This window comes from Seriola dumerili, unplaced genomic scaffold, assembly GCF_002260705.1.
Source record: "Seriola dumerili isolate Sdu_G_001 unplaced genomic scaffold, Sdu_1.0 BDQW01000068.1, whole genome shotgun sequence".
NCBI classification, from domain to species: domain Eukaryota; kingdom Metazoa; phylum Chordata; class Actinopteri; order Carangiformes; family Carangidae; genus Seriola; species Seriola dumerili.
Genome location: NW_019174323.1, coordinates 2,555,297 through 2,574,515, shown reverse-complemented (window position 1 = coordinate 2,574,515; position 19,219 = coordinate 2,555,297). Strand labels below are relative to the sequence as shown.

General features: G+C 39.1%; 3 protein-coding genes across 3 annotated transcripts; 1 reads left to right on the top strand and 2 right to left on the bottom strand.

Moving 5' to 3' along the window:
- Positions 1-4,384: 4,384 nt before the first annotated feature.
- mrpl10 (mitochondrial ribosomal protein L10) lies at positions 4,385-6,967 on the bottom strand. Its single transcript, XM_022743123.1, has 5 exons — positions 6,905-6,967; positions 6,525-6,694; positions 6,084-6,248; positions 5,236-5,380; positions 4,385-5,026 (listed from the first exon to the last, which is right to left on the bottom strand). The coding sequence occupies exons 1-5, from the start codon at positions 6,942-6,944 to the stop codon at positions 4,788-4,790; spliced, it is 759 nt and encodes a 252-aa protein (XP_022598844.1). The 5' UTR covers positions 6,945-6,967; the 3' UTR covers positions 4,385-4,787.
- A 1,125-nt stretch (positions 6,968-8,092) lies between these two features.
- Positions 8,093-12,778, top strand: pnpo (pyridoxamine 5'-phosphate oxidase). The gene is made up of 7 exons (XM_022742988.1): positions 8,093-8,281; positions 9,176-9,300; positions 9,391-9,490; positions 9,596-9,649; positions 9,768-9,896; positions 9,978-10,048; positions 10,662-12,778. The coding sequence occupies exons 1-7, from the start codon at positions 8,093-8,095 to the stop codon at positions 10,825-10,827; spliced, it is 834 nt and encodes a 277-aa protein (XP_022598709.1). The 3' UTR covers positions 10,828-12,778.
- prr15l (proline rich 15 like) lies at positions 11,481-18,703 on the bottom strand. The gene is made up of 2 exons (XM_022742990.1): positions 18,466-18,703; positions 11,481-13,589 (listed from the first exon to the last, which is right to left on the bottom strand). Exon 2 carries the CDS (start codon positions 13,560-13,562, stop codon positions 13,227-13,229), a length of 336 nt encoding a protein of 111 aa, XP_022598711.1. The 5' UTR covers positions 13,563-13,589; positions 18,466-18,703; the 3' UTR covers positions 11,481-13,226.
- Positions 18,704-19,219: the final 516 nt, after the last annotated feature.

Genomic DNA, 19,219 nt, shown 5'->3' with positions numbered 1-19,219 from the left:
TTAATGTTTTTCTTTTTCACATGATAATAAACTGAATCTTTTTGTCGGACAAAACAAGACGTCTGAACTGAGCTGTGGGAAATTATAACGAGAGTTTTTACAAGTTTTTCTAGCATTTTTTATGCAAATGATAAATTGATTAATTAAAAAATAATGGTTACCTGCAGCCGTGTAGAAAAGATATATTTTCAAGAACGTATAGTGAAATGTGAGGACGTCTGAGTCGTGACTATTTTTACCCTTTCACTGCAATGTCAATCTATCTATTAGTTAAATACATTTATTTAAGCGACTCGTTGATTAACCGTTTAGTCTATAAATGTCAGGAAAAATAAAAGCACAATAGCTATGAAATGGACCTTGTGGTGAGATTGTTTTCTCAACAAATATATTCAGTTTTCAGTTATATAAAAACAGAGACAAGCAGAAAAATCATCACATTTCAGGAGCTGGAATTTGCCAGATTTAGTCATTTATGATGAAGTTGTTGCTCATCATGGCCTAAGTGGAATATATAACTAAGATATGTTCTTGTATAAACACACTACTGCAGTATAACTTTAAAATACACTGCACCAGTAGTTATCTAAACTTTGCAGGGGATTCAGCTCTTAATTGGATGTCTTACACACAAAGTCTGATAGCGTCCTTTATGAAGAGCTGCACGATGCCACAACACAGCTCCACCAATAACAAACCAAAGTGAAAGTGTTAAACAGACTCCACAGAGCAGAGGAGGAGATAGGACTCTGAGTAATCCAGTTACCTAACAGAGGTGAGAGCTGAGCCGTGGGTTCAAGCCTGTGATGCCGTAAATGCTACCTGGATACGGTACAGTATATCCTGGACCTGGATCCTCATCCAGATCACTCTGGATCTTAAAGTCACATTTCACTGAGCAGAAAAACAAAACTTGTGCCAAACTCAGACACTTAACATATCCCCAAATGAATGAAATAAAATGTTTGTTTCCAGATTATCATATGTGGACAACTCAAACTTTAAAGTTAAACATTATCTGTGTCGAAAAAGCAAAAGCATAGAGAAAAGAGGTTGTTAACGTTGTATCTGAGCACAGTTTTCCTTTTCTAACATCCCAACAGGAACAGCCTTTGTCTCTTGCCATTCTTTTAGAAACTGTGTCACTAAATAATCTGTTAATCTCAGATCTTTTGAAGATGGGAGGGGGCTGTTCAAAAAACATGAACATCCTGTAACATGCTCCAATCCAATACATCAGCCCTGCAACAAAAATATGTCAATGCGAAGCTGATTATGTTCATTTTTTAGAGCATGTCAGAGAATTATTCTCCAATATGAGGTTCCTGTTATTTTGTTGTCTGTTTAAAAAGGGAATATAATCATTTTCATGCTACTGATTAATAGTGGCTCTTTGTAAGCATAATAATTGCATCAAATAGATTAAAATACAATGAATTCCAGGAAATGCTCAAACATAGAGAAATAAAACTAAATGTGATATAAAAAGAAAACAAAATATAAAAAGAGCAACATAAAACCATTGGAAATGAAGTGCAACTTCCTCACACGTGCCACTGTATGATTTGCACATGCTGGTATAATGGCTATGTGACAGCATGGCCAGCACCGTCTGCAGGGAGAGGATTACCAACCTCTGCTTAATTGGTTTTTCAAGGGATGTTTTTAGCAACTTGTCACTCGGACCTGGAGCAACAAGATCCCAAAGCGGAGAGTCACCAACATCAAACAGTGCAGAGACGCCGGCCACAGTCACAGCAGGACGACAGGCAGGAAAATGGAAACTTAATGGAGTGGCATCAAGGTGGTTTGACATGTAGATGAAATCGTGATAATAATAAGAAGATGAAGCAGCAGGTGTAAAGATCTAAACTTTAGAACAATGAGAATCTAGGCCATCTCACATGTAAAATGAATGGTGCTCTACATTCAAACTGATATCTGTCTAAATCTGGGCAGAACCAGCCCGGCTCTCTGTTATGTAAGGCCAGCAGAGGATGAGAGTAACTGACCTCAGTGATGACAGCATGTGGTGGAAACAGGATGAAGGGATTTGCAGGTTTCTGAGCTCACTTACTCAAGGAGGAGCACAAAAAAAAAAAATTGGTTTTGATCTCAAGTTAAGGCTTTAAGGATTTCAGATTTGAAGCTTTCGCAAAAACACAAGATCCATGTCAGAACTCACTTTTCCACATTGTCTTGTAGAAAATCTGTAATTTTACAGTGCAAACTACAGCTGAAGGTGTGCACTTTGAGGAAACGTACAACAATCACAATCCAATGCAGTAAAGCATTTAAAGGGCTGTTCAAGCGCAACCAAAACAGACAAGTTATTGTTGGACAAAGCCCCATTTTTCCTCATATCTGAACCAGAGCAGAGGAGATAATATGCAAACTGATGGATGAGTGACATCATGAGCTCATTACATGGAAGTGGATGCCAACAAAACAAGTCAGTAGCCACTAAATTGCATCATGCCAGAAGATGGGGAGATTATAACAGTTATAATCTCTCTTTTTTTTTCTTCTTTGGACTAAAAACCGCAGCCCATAAAAATGTGGATCAGATCAAAATATTTATGAATGAGTGGGAAATATCTCGGCCTCACTCTGCTTACAGCACAAACATTTTAAACAGATAAAGTGAGGCTTATTAAATCTAAGCACAGTGACTCAGTATGTTTGTAATCCAGCATCACATGTGAGGAAATGTTAATAATTTGATGACAGTCCCTTGTGAGGAGCACATGGTCTTTTAACACCTGTAAATGTGTGTGATTGTTGGGAGAGAAACACACACTCTGCACAATTAAGAAGCAGCTACACTGATGTATTTCAGTGGCAACAGTCTTTAATGAGCAGCCAGGCTGATTTTACTTCCTTAGTTGATGTCACACGTGTCCTTTAGGGCCTCTTTGAACTATTCAGGGCCACCTAGGCTCTTATCTAAAGCCCATTAACATATCACTGCTCCAGCACATATCACTGCTCCAGCACCCAGAGAAGTGCCGGTTCTTTTGTTGTTGTCACAAATCTATCCAAATGTTTTCTTGTATTTTAACATTTAAATACGTTCCAAACGTAAATTATTGCAGAAATATACAAAATATGTAAATTAAACTGGATGTTCTGGTGACTTTATTTGGTATTTTTCTTCAGAATTAAAACAAAATATTACATTTTTATCTCGTGTTTTCTGAGTTAAGGCATAAAAACCAGGAAAAGAAGTCTTACCTTAAATTCAGCCTCGACTCTCATCATCTGTTGCGGTCCTCCGCGTCTGATAAATCCAACAAAACTCTCATGTGGCGTTTAACAACCTGTGGGGAATCACCATTTCGACGAACGAAACGTTTTCCCATGGAGATGAGTTTAAAAAAAAAAAAAAAGGGGGAACTCAAACTACATGTTTCCTCCACAGATAATCACTTATTGTGACCACATAAGCTCAGCGGCGGCCGTGCCCTCTCTCTGCCGGCGGGTGACTCCCTCCAAATCCAAGGAGAGCTGCGCGTCGCAGGGAGCGCGCGTCGTGCGCAATGTGTCCTGGGCATTATCCGCATTAGCGGGAATTACACAGAGTGTCTAGCACGGATGTAGTGGAGGGTAAATCTAGCCGACCTCCACTCACTCTACCCGCTTAGTTTACACATTTTCAAGCTTAAAGCAAAGGGCGTGAGTTTACCTAGAGCTTCATCATAGTAGAAGGTGTTGCAGTTTATAAAATAAGGTATTTTATCATATCATATCATATTTTAGGGGGATATATAGGTATATATGTCAACATTACAAAAAACATCAATATTTGGGTTCTTATTTTTCCATCATACCCTGTATTTAACACTATACCAGTAATTTGTTTGTGATAAATATAAAAATCAAAGCATCTTCAGACTTTTATTTTGATGTGTAAAAACAGTGAAAATATGCACCTTTAATTTCTGAATCATAATGTGTTTTCAAACAGTGTTGACAGTCCCTCTCTTGCAGAGGAGTGTGGTGTTGAGGAGAGCGTCTGAGCAATGTCTGTCTCTCTCAGAAAAGCAGGCCATAATAGACTAACTGACCCAGATTAACATGCTGTAATCTGCAGATTAACGTTATCAGGATCTGTGACCACTTGTGTTTATTTTGGCTGAACTGGTTTTCATGATGCCACTTATGCCGTACGATAATGCAGCCACTCTAGCTGCTAATGTATACTGACCTGGGCAAAACAGAGGTAAAGAATCTGCATTTAATTTAACAATTTAAAAACCAAAAATAAATCTAAATGAAGTCTTATAAATTGGAATATCTTTGCAGCAATCCTGCAGTAGCCAACATGAGACTGATGGAACAGTTATAAAATGTATCGAATACAAAAATGTATGAGTCTGATGAATAGACTGAGTTGATATAATTTATTTTTATGTGACAATACCCTTAAATGAAGTAAAAGCTTGAGTAACAATGACATTTTTTGCAATATTGTCCATCCAAGACTTCCATTAAGAGGTTGAGGAGCACTGACACCAGTCAAGTCTGCAGAATCTTTCAGTCACCATAATGAATGAACAGTGTTCCTATGGTCAGATGCACACTAGAGGATTTAGTTGAATTTAGTGCCAGCTGAATATTCAACATCTTTTTGCAGGCTTTTTCCCCCAATCCCAAAAAATCTGCCTGGAACTTTGCTACTAAATTAAAATAAATGTTTAAGTGTGCATCTGACTCTATAATCCCTCGTCGTTCCAAGCGGCAGCAAATATGCAAGGTTAACAGTCCCGGTAACTTCCTCTGAAGCTCTACGTGGCCTCCTCTGCTTTAGGAGCTCCCTCTGTGCTGCTGTCCGGGCTCTGCTGCTTGACGTACTGCTGGAGGAGGGCTGACAGGTGTGCCGGGTGGCGCTGCAGCATGGAGGCAGTGTAGGAGGTGAGCATTGTCAGCCCGCTGACCAGCTGACCCTGGACGACAGTCATTGACGGCATTTTGGAGTAGCTCACTACCCCGTCTGCACTCAGTAGTGTGTTCTCTATGCAGGCTCCTGTAGAGAGAGGAGACGTGCTGCAGTTAAATGTTCATGATCACAGATACTCTGAAATTATTACTTTGTTCTAGCTCCTCAAATGTGAGGATTTGCTGCTTTCTTTGTCTTTTATGATATTAAATAATACATTTTGCATTTCAGGCAGTTGGATGGACTGAAAAAGCAAAAGGGAGGTAAACTGTGTTGGACATAGAAGATAAACATACCCAGGAGTGTCATCTGTGGACTGGACCTCAGAGCAACCAGCATCTCCCTCGCCTTTGGCTCTTTACTGACAATCAGAACTGTTGGACCGATGAACAGAGGAGCCATGTTGCAATAAATACTGTCCTTCAGGAATGACCGCATCACCTGAAAATGAGTATGATTAAAGATTTGTTTAACCCGTAATGATCTTAAAGGTGAAATTAGGTTTAAAAAAATGAGATTACAGCGGTTCAAAGATGGGTAGCATGTTGCTCTCAGTCCCGTTCTTATCAATTTTGATTGGTTATTTTGTTAATATGTAGTAGCTGCAGAGATGATGTGGTGTTTTACAGCCCAGAATTTATTTGTGGAGACAGAAGGAGTGAGACCAAGTTAGGTGTTTGCTAAAAGATTTAATTTCAACCATTTACAACTAAACTGTGTGAAATATCAACATCAGCAACGGCTTCAATGTTACTGTCCTTTCTAACAGCAGAGGTTATGTGATCCTTAGTTGGTAAAATCATGTGGTGCCAGTCCATTAGTTGGAGGGAAATGTTACACAACGCTAGATTTTATGATTTTAACTCCCAATCAAAATGCAAAACTAGGTTCTCTAGTGGCCTAGGAGTCCCCTGCCTGGGACATTTGTTGCATGTTTTTTCCTCAACTCTCTCCCTAATGTCCCCTCTATTGTTAGCTATCAAATTAACTCAATAAAAAAGTAAATACCCAGAAGTAACTTCATCTGAGCAAGCTACAAACAGGGGAAGGCAGAAGGGCTGCTTGCATCAAAATCTCACGGTCACAATCAATAATGCCTAGAAAAATGGTCACAAGAATACATATAAAACAATGTAAGCATTACCTGGTTGGGGAAGAACTTGACAGTGATGCCATGTTTGTGAAGTCTGTTCTTGAGAGTCATCATATCTTCAGCGTTGCTGGCGTTGTTCTGGGCTGCGGCAATCATCTTATAGTCCTGGAACACTTTCTTCACCTCCCTCTTCATGAGTAACATCAAAGCATTATCCTGATGAAATAAAAGAAGAGTTTGTCACACAGTGATGTACAACAGAAATGGATTTCAACAGGGCTACCGACCTCTGGTTAAACAACAAGAAACAAAAGCTGGTCCTTTCAGTAAGATCAATGTTAATGCTGGGGTTGTTGGGGGTTTTTAAAGCTCGGGATTGGTCAAGGTTTTTTGGTCACATAACAGTCACATATGGGTGTAATGTTTTTTATCACACACTTTTGGCCACGTATTGGTCTGGAAATCAATCAGTGATATATGATGGGACGTTACCTCCTGGACTTCTTTGGGTTTGGATGGATAAGCGCCTGGAGGAACGACCCTTGTAGGAGGAATGTACTTCGTGACAGCCAGGAGCTTCTGTCTGAGGATGTGTACTGGTTTCCTGTGGCGAGTCACAGCCTTGGAGCCGTGCCGGACACTCTGAGTCAGGGGAAGCCATCCTGAAAGACACAAAGTCTGATAAACATCTGGGAATTCATCTCTTTACTAGCTACTGTGCTAACATCGGCTAACTGAGCAGCAGCACTCCTGAACAGCAGTTTATCTGAAGCAAAGCTAACATTAGCTAGCTGTAGAAGAACAGGGGCAAAGCACCAACCCGCTCCGGACAGAAAGTTTAAGTTAGAAATACAGTGTTGACTCTATATTACCCTGTTTAGGTAGTAATTTTACACACAAGGTCGCCGCCATCTTTGCCAGGAAAGCGTCGTCACTTTCTAAAGAATTTAGGAAGTGACGATGGTAGAAATGGTGCGTTCAGGTCACGTAGGCAAAGGACGGATAACTGTGGAAATCTATTCTAAAACATATTTATTATGTTACGTTACATATTTGTGTATACACTAAGCAATGAATTGAGAAACCAAGTAACAGTGTATGTAGATTTAGACACAGTACCAATCAAACATTTGGACGTTTTGAACTTAGCTCAGACTTAGTTCAAACCATATAACAAATGTATAAGTTGTAAACCCTTAATGTTATGCCTTTATTACATTACATAAAACCTATGTTTGGACAGTTTAAGCAGTTCAAGAAAAATGCAATATGAATAAAATGTGTTCGAATCTTTATTTTAAAAGTTTTAAATATGCAATTTAAAGGTAGCTTAATTGCATGAAATAAAGTTAATTGCACTGGCGTCAGCGGCAATTGCTGCCAAGCTAGTTTTAGCTTTACCTTTGTTAGACAGCATTTACCAGCCAGGACTAGTTTAGCCAACATTAGTGTCTCTTTTCTTCTCTCCATTGTGATTTAAGATTTAGCTAATGTCAAATGTGTACAGTGATGGAGCATAAAAGCTGATTTTCTGTTGGAAGCTGGAAAAAGTGTGTAAGTTAGCTTAAGCAATGGCAACCTCACTAGCTAGCCTTAACTAGCTGAGGGGCAGTCACTGCAGTTTGCACTTAAAAAAAAAAAAAAAAATCTCTATTTTCTAGTTGTCATGAATTTTTAATGCTCAAGAAGTTAAGGTTAAGGTTAATTAAGGGGTTTTCCCACTTTGTAGCTCATAATAACAATTATGCCATGAACGCAGCATGGCTCATCGATGTGTAGTTTAAATCATCGCTTTATCATCGCTGTTCAGATTATTTTGTGTTTAAATCATATCTGCTCTACGCACAACATTATTCTTATCTCTATCCAAAGCCCGGGTGTAAAATACGATTTTAAAATCGTCCGAACATGTTTCTACTTTCTACATTTGGTCCAATTCAGGGATGTATTATAGGGTCTTATGATACATCGATGGTCCAGTTACAAAACTCTCCGCTCTCTTTGCATAATGTTTTACGTAAGGGGGGACGGGGGGTTACGTCAGCGTCAAATTGACAAGCATGAGGCGCATACTCAGTACGAATTTATTCAGGTATATTACTTTATTTGGGAGAAATCTTCCGTCCCGTGTCTCTCTGACAGTGGGTCAGCAAAGCGTTTTTGCACCGCATTTCTGCAGGAAATCAACGACTGACAGCACAAGCATGGACCTGAGTGACATGAGGAAGAAATACAAAGGAGACGAGGAGGTGAGCAGTCATACTGAGTCATTTTACTTACAAGTTCAATAATCCAATCTGTGTAACTGCAAGGTTATGATGACCTGTGCTTGTAAGGCAGAGGTTCATGAGCAAATCCTGCATCATGCATTGGTCACGTATGTACTCGGTTGGATAGAGTATGTGCTACAGCTGCAGAAAGCAGGTATCTGTGTTTTCATGTTCACCAGATGTCTGGCCTGCACAGACAATTCAAATAAGCTAATACAGACCTCAGATATAGTTGTATCACATATTTTTATTGAGCTTTGAGGTGAAAAAAAGTAAATACAACCTCTGCAGGAAACACATAAAAAATTAGCCTTTTCTTCAGATGCAAATGCATTGTTAGTTTTTATTTCATGAATTTAAAGAATAATTGTAGCATGTACAAAAGTTTGGGCAACCTACTGAGTCAGTACCACTTTGCCAGCTTTCCATGGGGGTGGAAATATTCTGCTTTGGGGGTCTGTAGCACAGGGAATAGTGCAAATGTCCTGCAGTCAGTCAAGGAAGTGAAACTGAAATTGGGCTGGCTTCTACAATGGGAGGATGATCTAAAGCAGATCTCAAAATCCACCATGAACCACCTCAAGAAACGCAAGCTGAAGCTTTTGGAATGGCCCTTATTAAAAATCTGTGGGTAGATCTTTAATATGCTGCAAAGAAGAGTGGTTTATAATCCCTAAATCAAGAGTAGAAAGGCTCTTAGCTGCAGCAAAGAGCATTTGGAAACTGTGATCTCTGTCGAAGAGTGATTACTAAATACTTGCATACAATTGTAAGTTATTAAGTGAGTCATTCAAGTTCTGCATGAAGTTTATGTTGTAGTAATAGCATCTTTTCCCCATTGCATTCATATATGATTGTGATTTGTGTTCACAGTGCTTTGAAGAGAGTCAGCTTGTGTCTCTGGACCCAATCAAGCAATTTGGAAACTGGTTTGATGAAGCCACAAAGTGCCCTGAAATCGGAGAGGCCAACGCCATGTGCATCGCCACTGCCACCAAGTAGGTAACGCCACCACCTAAAATGAAAAGTGCTGATTTTCTTCCACAGTATTTCACAGTTTACTATCAATCTCATCTCTGTCTGTTCAGGGACGGACGCCCGTCTGCTCGTATGGTTCTCCTGAAAGGCTACAGCAACGACGGTTTCCGCTTCTTTACAAACTATGAGAGCAGAAAGGGTTCAGAGCTGGTAAGAAATGACTCTCTCTTTCTCTCTGACTCTCATACAGTGTCTTTTTTCTACAATTTGGTATTTTTACTTTTTTATGTCAGTGCCACTGATCTTTGTCCACAGGAGACCAATCCATATGCATGCCTGGTCTTCTACTGGGAGCCCCTAAACAGACAGGTACAAGAACGTGCATGTTCCTATCAGTTTCTGTCTTATTAATAATATTTTCATGTTTTTTTTTGTTTTGTTTTTTTTTCCACTGTGAATGTCGGCTTATTTTAATTTTTATATCCAGATTCGCATTGAGGGCAATGTGGAGCGGATCCCCTACCAGACCTCCTGTGAATACTTCCACTCCCGGCCAAAGAGCAGCCAGATCGGGGCTGTTGTGAGTCGACAGAGCACTCCTGTTCCCAACAGAGATGTAAGAACCAAAGCTCTGCTGTGTTATGTAGGTAATGCATCAATGTTCAAGGCTCAGTTTTCACCTTGTCCTTTCTTTCAGTATCTCAGGGAGAAAAATGCAGAACTGGAGGAGAAGTACAAGGACACAGACGTGCCTATGCCTGGCTACTGGTGAGCACCGCTTTCTATTCTGTGGAATCGAACTATAAAATCTTAAAATGATCGGAAAGGTGAAGGAGCTTTCGGTACGTTTTGTTTGCCTGATTTCATAGTATTAAAACTATAGTTTGACTATCTTGTCTTATAGAGAGTTAGATGACAAGATTGGCACCCCTTCTATTCATTTCTTGATCCTGGCCAGGAAATTGTGCGGCACATAACCACATTAAAACGGCAAATTGTGCTCACAGTTTCTTCTTTTTACAGTATAGAGAGAGGTCAAAACTCCAGCAACAAACAGATAAACTTAATTAGACCGGCTTGTGTCCTTCGTCATGGTCACCTGGACGGCCCTGATGCGGGTGACGTTTCAGGGTCATCCATGGCCTGGTGACACCCAGACTTGTACATTAAACCAAATATCACCTGTTACTTCGTAAGATTCACAGGTGCTAGTAGGTAGATTATGTTATAATTAGACAGAGTCCTCTGTTTCCAGTCTTTATGCTAAGCTATGATAACGGTAAAATAAGCATAATTCCCAAAATATGTTATATATAAGTTTTTATTGCCAGTCTTGTTCATATTCTGTTCATGTCCTGACCGTCCTGCGCCTTGCTAACAGGGGCGGCTACATGGTCAGGCCTTACATGATGGAGTTCTGGCAGGGTCAGACCAACAGACTTCACGACCGCATCGTCTTCACCAAACCCAAGGACGGAGAGTCTGAGCTGGGAGAGTTCCAGCACGCCGCAGAGGGAGGCTGGGTGTACCAGCGACTGTCTCCATGAGAGGTACCTCAGCAGACTGTCGCATACAGGGAAGAACAGAAACCTCATCTAGATTCTGACTCTATCATCACCATCTTTACCTCACTTGAAGTAATTGCTCATCTGTACAGTAGGTACTGACAGAAACCATTTGATGCTGATTAAATAGGTGCTGCTGCTGTGTTTAGGATTTATCAACAAGCCAAACGTCACTGTGTCGTCCTTGAACTTAAACCATGTGACGTTCTTTATGTCGGGTCACATTCTAAGTGGATAAGAGCCGTGTGATGTAACCTTACTGTGCCAACTTCACATTTCCATGCATTAGGAAATGAAAATGTGCTGAACGGAAAGTGCAATGACTGACACAGGAGAGCAAACTCCACGTGGTTTTGTTAAATAATGACTGACCGTAATGTTGGTTATTCAACAGTAGCTGTTGTCGACCTTTAGGACCAGGAAACTTTCTTATTTTTCTAAAAGCACAATCTGCACCACTGACTCTTCAGTTATCCATCATCACTGTTAACTGTTGGTCCATTTTCAGTGTTGAAATAATTGGCAACACTTTATTTTACAGGTTTGTAATTTCCTAATAATCTCCAAGAAAGATTACAAGAAGTAGAGTTTGTAATTTTGTACTATTTATAAGTAAATGGAGAGTTTAGAAGCAGTTTCCTTTAAAAGATTTGATCCATTTAAACCAAAACACAGCGTATTTTCATTCTTGGAAACTGTATTCTACATTTTTACATGTTCATCTGACTTTCTGAGCTCTTACAGAGGATTATCAAGGTTATATTAGCACTTAATTGGAGGTGAAATGAACAACTATAAATTGTACAAAATGTTAGTCATTTCTAGGAACCTTCCTATGAATATTATTTAATTTCTTGGATATTAAAGGAGAATATTTGACCCATACAGTAAGGTGTTTCCAGATAATTCATGTAGCCTTTACAGTTGACTTAAATTAACTATAAAGTGATTGTAACAGTCTTTGACAATTGATCCAACTGCCTTTTAATAATGAGATTAAAAGAGCTGATGATGTTTTTTGTGCCAATTATCTTGTGTACGTCTTGTATGGCCTGAAGGTGTGATTGTTGTTTGTTGTTTACTGATGAAGAAATGTTTGTTTTTTTTGACTTGAATTAACTGTGGAATAAATAAAGTTTAATTTGTAACTCAGACCAAGTGCATTGTGTGGCCAGCAGATGTCAGCAGTATGACACTTGCAGACATCAAAGATCAACAAAACAAAGTAACAGCGAGGCTCAAAAGAGGAAATATTCTCATGCATTAACAGCTGGAAAGAGGTTTTTTTTTTATTTTTTTTTTTTCTCTATGAATAACTAGAGTGTATCTGCAGTCAGTCTGTGCACTGACATAAGGGATTTGGTATTACAAACTGCAGGAGCACACCATGCGGTATCAAATGTCAGTGTCTGCTTACAGTCACCATGCCAGCGAAATCAGCCAACACAGGCTCAGGTGAAATAACAAACTCGTCTCTGTCGCCTCAAAAAACAACGTCACCAACATCAAGACTCTAAGTCACTTAAGTCATTGATCTACATGTTCAAACAACTGTGAGATAACTCACTGAGAGCACCTGCCTGCAGCCTCCTGCACAAATACGCAGCACTCACTTCATATTAACACATCATGATACATTTATTTAAAAACAAAATACAATTTTTTTTTTAAAGATTCCATAAAAGATCATATAAACAGTATATTTTTTTAATTTACCTTGTCTGCGGAGCATCAACGATGTCTCACACAGTCATTAAAATCAAGTCTCTATTTGCTTTGGTCATAAAAATGTAATAAAAATTTACTGTGCTTTGGTTGCACACTACACAAACATATCTTCACTTGTGTATTGATTGAATAAAACATTTTTTTTTTTTTTTTTAAAAAAGGAAGTTTAATTCTCAAACTCTACATCTATAATAATAAAAAAAAACTTCAATCATGAGGATGAAGATGTATGAGGTTAGGCAGTTTGTTTTTTTTTTACTTTTCCTTCATGTCAGTGATCATATTTAAAGATATATAACAACAATGTGAGCACAAGAAAGTTAATGGGAGATTTAATGTTCAGTAAAAGTAGTAAAACCTTTTGATAAATCCAAAGAAAAATGCCTCATACTTTGTTTAAGCCTCTGTTCTGTGAAAGTGTAATGGCTGATACCGCTTGTTTGTTTAGGTGTGAGTCCATTGGTTACAGTATCTGCCTGGGTGTGGTGCAGCGTGTGTTTGTCCACCTTGCACGCTGCACATGTGCTGGAACATGGTTGTGTTTGCATGTGTTTTAGCCTCCTTCGAAGCTTTCATAGGTGTGACATTGACATATGACACGTTTGTGATCAAGTATGTGCATTTTTGGTGTGTGTTTTCAGGAGCGGGTGTCACTATTTGTCATTTTTCTTTTTATGGTTCTCGTCACTGAGGTTGTGCTCCGCGAACAGGTTTGGGTTCTCGGCCAGCGTGGCACGGACCTTCTTCTTCTCCTTGAAGCGACCGGAGTGGGAGACCTTGACGTGGCGGCCCTTGGTGGCAGATTTATCCACAATCTTCTCCAGTCTGGCATTGAACTGACTGTCCATATGGTCCGGAGGGGGATTATTGCCTGAGTGCTCTTTGTTGCCGGTGTTGCTGCCATACTCGGCTGGGATCTCGTACAGAACCTTAGATTCAGATTTCTTCTTGCGGGAGAAGGTCAGCTTCCACCAGCTTGGGTCAGCCATGGCACCGACAGAGACTGGAGGACTGACCTGACAGCACATAGACATAACAGTGGTTATATCTGCAGCTGGCATTAACATTTCAGTGAACATACAAGATACATTAAATGCAAGTTTGAGAAGGTTCCTCCTCGGCTTACAACTTCATTGTGCCATTACATTTTAGATACTGTTTCCTAGAAACATGTTGGGACAGTAACATTCATTAAAAGGATTAAGTTGCCACAATTTGGGACAACAAGCTGATTTCCCCTGTAGAGTTTTCTGGGGATTTTTAACCACCTTAGGACACACATTATACATAGTGTGATCTGACACCTGATCTTTAAGTTTGGATGTGTTTAAGCCAAAAATATTCATTTCATTTAACATCTAAGAAAGGGATTTGGTATCTCCTGTCAGTGTGGAGGCTTTGAAACAGCATTTAGAACAACATGCAGTGACATAAAACATATAGAAAATATGATTAAAGTCATTTTCATTCATTTTGTACTTATATATTTGTAAATAAAGTCTTGATCTGTAAAGTAACTGCTGTCAAATAAATGTAGTGGAGTGAAAAAGTACAATATTCCCCTCTGAGGTATAAAATTGTATCAAATGGAAATCTAAATTCAACATTGTACCCGAAACACACTCACACACCAGCACACTCATAACAGTAAATATATGGGTTACATGCATTTGCACTTAAAGTATTCATGTTTTCTGGCTCTGGCAATTAATAACTGAAAATTACTGTATACATATACAGTATAACATCTTTAAAATTGATTATATTTAAGAATATTTAAAAAAGTATTACAGTTTTCTATAGGCAAGTTACTTTCCACAATTGATCATCACTTTAATTTCATTGTCAAGATCAGCTGTAAATTTGGCTTAAATACATTCATGATCTGTGCTGCAGTTTTATTTTGAAATGAGTCCATGGTGGACATCGTGCTGTGTGTACACTGCTGTACAGTGCAGACCCTTCCTTAGAAAGCAGACAGTCATTGTGGATGTGGATGGCTTCTTTTCATCCGTGGCACATCTCCATGATTAGGAGGTGTAACCTAACGGGGGTGGGGGGGGGGCAACACCTGACACTCTGCTCTCAGCTGATGAATTAATGAGCATCTGAACAGTATCCTCTGTCCCTCCCATGTGATCTGATATGAAGTCAGAGAAAAAAGAAAGAAAAAAAGCCTCTGACTGATGAGGAAGCAAGCTGTCGTCTTCATGCTGCTCCTGGAGCTGAGAAATTTCTTATATAACAGTAACGTAAAGTGAAGGAAACTAAAATAACTAAATAACTTTGGATGATCCGTTTATATGAATTCATCTGTGGTGATTCAGATTTATAGATCCACGTAGACACAGGCAGCAATTACAGATCCGTTATGTTACACCCAGCTGTTATGATCCTCAGTCACATAGCAACCGTACAACTAAAACAACTTCCTCATGAAATGATTATTGACTCAGTCTTTGATGATAACAGTCTCTGTGTCACATGCATCATAACATAAATCGATCTGCAGTACTCATAATACACAGAAAACTCATGCTTTGATGCTGATTTCGTTAATTGTATCTTTTCATTTTTTTTATGCTTATGCTTTTAACATTTCCTTATGTTTCATTTCTATCTTTTCTTTAAGCACTTGTTTTTGACGTGCGCTGACGTTAACCCGCTTGGCCTCACCCTTGAGGCTTTTATCAGCTTTCAACCACATCTTACGTTCTTCATCAGTCTGAAACTCCAGAAAAAGCCGGAAAGTGAGCCATTGTGATTCATTTCCAGTCAATGAGCTTATCGATTAATGGATTGTTGCAGCTGCTTCCATCCTGATAAAGCTTGTTGGACTGTGAGAACAACAATGGAAATAAATCCAGGACATTATTGTTCTGTACCTAACAAAGTCTAATATGTTGCTTTTTTTTATAAAAATGCTGTATTAGAATTATAACGAATCAGTAATTTAAACCAAATGGTCATTGTTGAAGGTGTAATAAAAATAAACCTGCCTTCCTGTCTTGAAGTAAACTACTACTAAAAGGAGGTCTTTGCCCAAGCTCTACTTACTAGCTTTTTCCTAAGCTTTCAACCAACTTTATCAGCAGATGGCGTTTCCTCACACACTCTGGATAAACCTAGTGAGTGGAGCCAGATTTAAGATTTTTTATTCATTTGTTTTTTTGTTTTTTCAAAGTACTATTTCCCAGCATCGTGTCGACCTACAGCGGATAAGGTGCACACTAGAGCTGCAACAACTAGTCGATTAATAGATTAGTTAACTGACAGAAAATTAGTCAGCAACTATTTTGATAATTGATTAATCAATTCAATCATTTTTCAAGCTAAAAATGCCAAGATATTTGACAGTTCCAGGTTCTCAAATATGAGAATTGGCTGCTTCTCTTGGTCAAACATGATAGTAAACTGAATATTATTTTGAAGGTTTTAAACTCTTGGGGGTTGCTTGGACAAAACAAGAAATTCACTGGGGTCATCTTGCGCATTAGGATATCCTGTTGAGCTTTTTCATATCCCTCTCTCTCTCTCTGTATATCCACTCACTACTGTCTAACATGGGCACATAACGCCATAAGAATCTATTAAGAATAACCTTTCACACCCCTTTAGCAGCTGATTTTCTTAAAATCCCAAATCTGAAATTCAAAATATCTAAAAATTTAGGTTGAATAGTAAAAATAATACATCTTCCTCATTGTAAGAAATCATCAACACCATGACTAAATAAGTTTATCATTAAAATTGTGATGTTTAGTTGCAAAGTCTCTATTTACTCAGTTACTGAGGTACTTTACTTGAGCGTTTCCATTTAATGCTACTTTTACTTCACTACAGGGGGAACTATTGTACTTTTTACTCAGCTACATTTAGCATTAGCTTCAATTTTAGCATTTGGATGACTGTGGCTAATAAATCGTTTTTTATGAGTTTGTCAAATGCTACGATTCCGGCTTTATGAGGGCTGACAGGAAGCAATGAACTGCACAAATCCTGTGTTGGTGTGGTCATTTTATCATGAAGCACCTATGCAAATAAAGAGTCCATGCCCTTTGCAGAAACACTCATCTTACTCTTATCTGAACCATGTGATGTTGGGCACCAGGCACGAACAAGCAGTGCAAAGGTTCAAGACAGAGGCAGCGGAGGAAACAATTGACTTGTTGATGTTTTTTTTATTGTATATTTTTGATGGAGTTTGAATAGTAACTTTAAATCTATCATCAAAGGACAGATTTAAAGGACAGTTGTTACATAAGAGCACCTGCACTTTAGTCGTCTGCCCCACTAATGTCTAATTGTGTTTATTTCTGACCTAGTTGTGTACACACTCTCAGGTAACAGATAGTGCTGCTGACCAAGAAGAGCTTTTATGAGTCGCCCCCCCCCCCCCCCCCCCCTCGGTGGCTGCAGCATCCGTCTCACGCCAGTGTTTACATCTGTTTCCCAGCTTCTATCATTATTTCTAGATTCAAGTCCTAAATCTAAAGTTAATTCTCTTTTTTCAGCAAAGTGGATGCGTTTTGTCTTCAACAAAGCACAGGCTGCTCCATAACAAACGTTTACACAGCATTTGCATCGTGTTGTTGACTTTCCATCAAAACAGTTTCTGCAGAACAAAGTAACTGCGAGCAGCACTTTCACACCGTGTTAAGTAAGAGAACACAGCAGTGAACAATATTAACACATATTTCTTTTAGTCCTTCCATGTTTGACTTAGATGTGACCTTTGAAACAAAAAGCCCTGTTGACACAAAAGAGGCCCTCCATAGTTCTCTTTAATAAGTTACCGTGTATTTTGTTATGTGTGGGTGAGCTGCTCAGCAAAGCCTCAGAGATCAGAGCAGGAAGGGAACGCTGCGGCCACGTTTGGAAATCACTAACCAGCTGCAAAGTCTTTTCAATAGCACAATGTTTGAGCTGCAGAGAGAGAGAGATAGAGAGAGAGAGAGAGAGAGAGAGAGAGAGAGAGAGAGACAGAGGAGGCTCCAAGGGCACCAGTGACTGTTCTGCCCTCATAATTGAGCTGAAGGTTCATTAGATTCTCAGGTTTCATCCTTTGTGCCAGCTTCACTGTTGACCCGTGACAGCAAAGTTGAACAAGTTGATGAAGGGACCGTGGGTGTTCTCTGTCTATGTTTGTAATAATAATAATTTGTGCCTATGTAAGTGTGTGTAATTCTTTTTATTGCTCATTCTGTGGGCATTTTTACTCTCTGTAGTTTCTTTAAAACTTCTTATAATGAGACATTATATTCTGATAAGGTCCAAAAATGTCATTAGATTCATGACTATAAGGAAGTTATAGTATTCTGACATAGGGTTTAAACCACATTTGGTAAAACCTCATAAAAACAGTGAAAAAGGTCCGTCACAATATCCTAGAGCACCTGTTAATATCATTAAATGTCTTTTTTGGTCGACCAACACTCCAAAACTTCATTCAGTTTACTATCATGTATGACAAAGAAAAGTGTGAAATCATCACATTTGAGAAGCTGGACACATAAAATGTTTTGGCATTTTTGCTCTAAAAAAATTGCCTAAATGACTAATCAATCAGTGTCATTTTCTTTCAATCGACTAATTAGTTCATCGATTGTTGTTGCAGTTCCACCATCTTGCATCTGTGCAGGGACAATGTTAGAAATGAGTATTGGACTTTATTGCTCTATGTCTGACAGAGTCTGATGTGTTATATTTTATAAATATACTTTATTAGACTGATAATAAACCAAACTAATACTTTCAACCATATTACTGGATATATTCTGAGATCAATGTGTATTCTGTTGCCAAGCAAATAAAACGCTCACAGGGACAGTTTCTGCAGCAGTTTATAAGAGACATAAAATAGCTTTCAGGTGCTTGAATGTGTTTTCTTACCCTGATGACGACGAGCTGGCTGAAGGAGATTCTCTCAGATGTGATACTGCACCGCCATGTTTATGAATTCTTTAACTCCTCTCTGTTTTCTTTTCTTCTTCTTCTTCTTCTTCTTGTTATTCTTCTTCTTATTCTCCTCCTCAGGTGATCATGCACAGGTGCAGCATCTCTTCCTCTCTGCCTCTTCGCTCTCTGACCTTGTCCCTCTGTACTCCACTCCAGCACACACCCTCCTCAAACACACACACACCTAAAGCCCGCCCAGCTGAGTGCATGAGTGAGTAAATGACTGTTGTAACCATGTGATTTAGTGAGACCGTCCTTTGGGCTAGATTACTGACAGCAGGGTTAATGTGAACTTGAGAGGTGAGCAGCTTTCCAAACTGCAAATAAATTACTTCTATCTGTGTCACGTTAAAACCCAGTCTTCATTTAGTTAGTATGGAATTTGGATGTAGAGTCAAGTTTATCTTTGTATTTAAGTTTCCTGTTACACAAGTCTTAATTTAAACTGGACAAAAAGAGTCAGAGAGAGAGACAGCTATGGACTCGCTGAAAGATCATCTGAATGAGGGGAGTGTCCCTGATGCTTTGCATATGTTGTGCAAAATCACGGACAGTGAATTGACATGTACTTTGCAAGTTTGGTCACCATTCAAATGACCTGAAATTAGGTTACTTGAGAGGCTCTGCTGCTGTTGCTGTACATGCAGGGACTTAATGGCCTTCTGTCCAGCAGACACCAAAGTGTTAC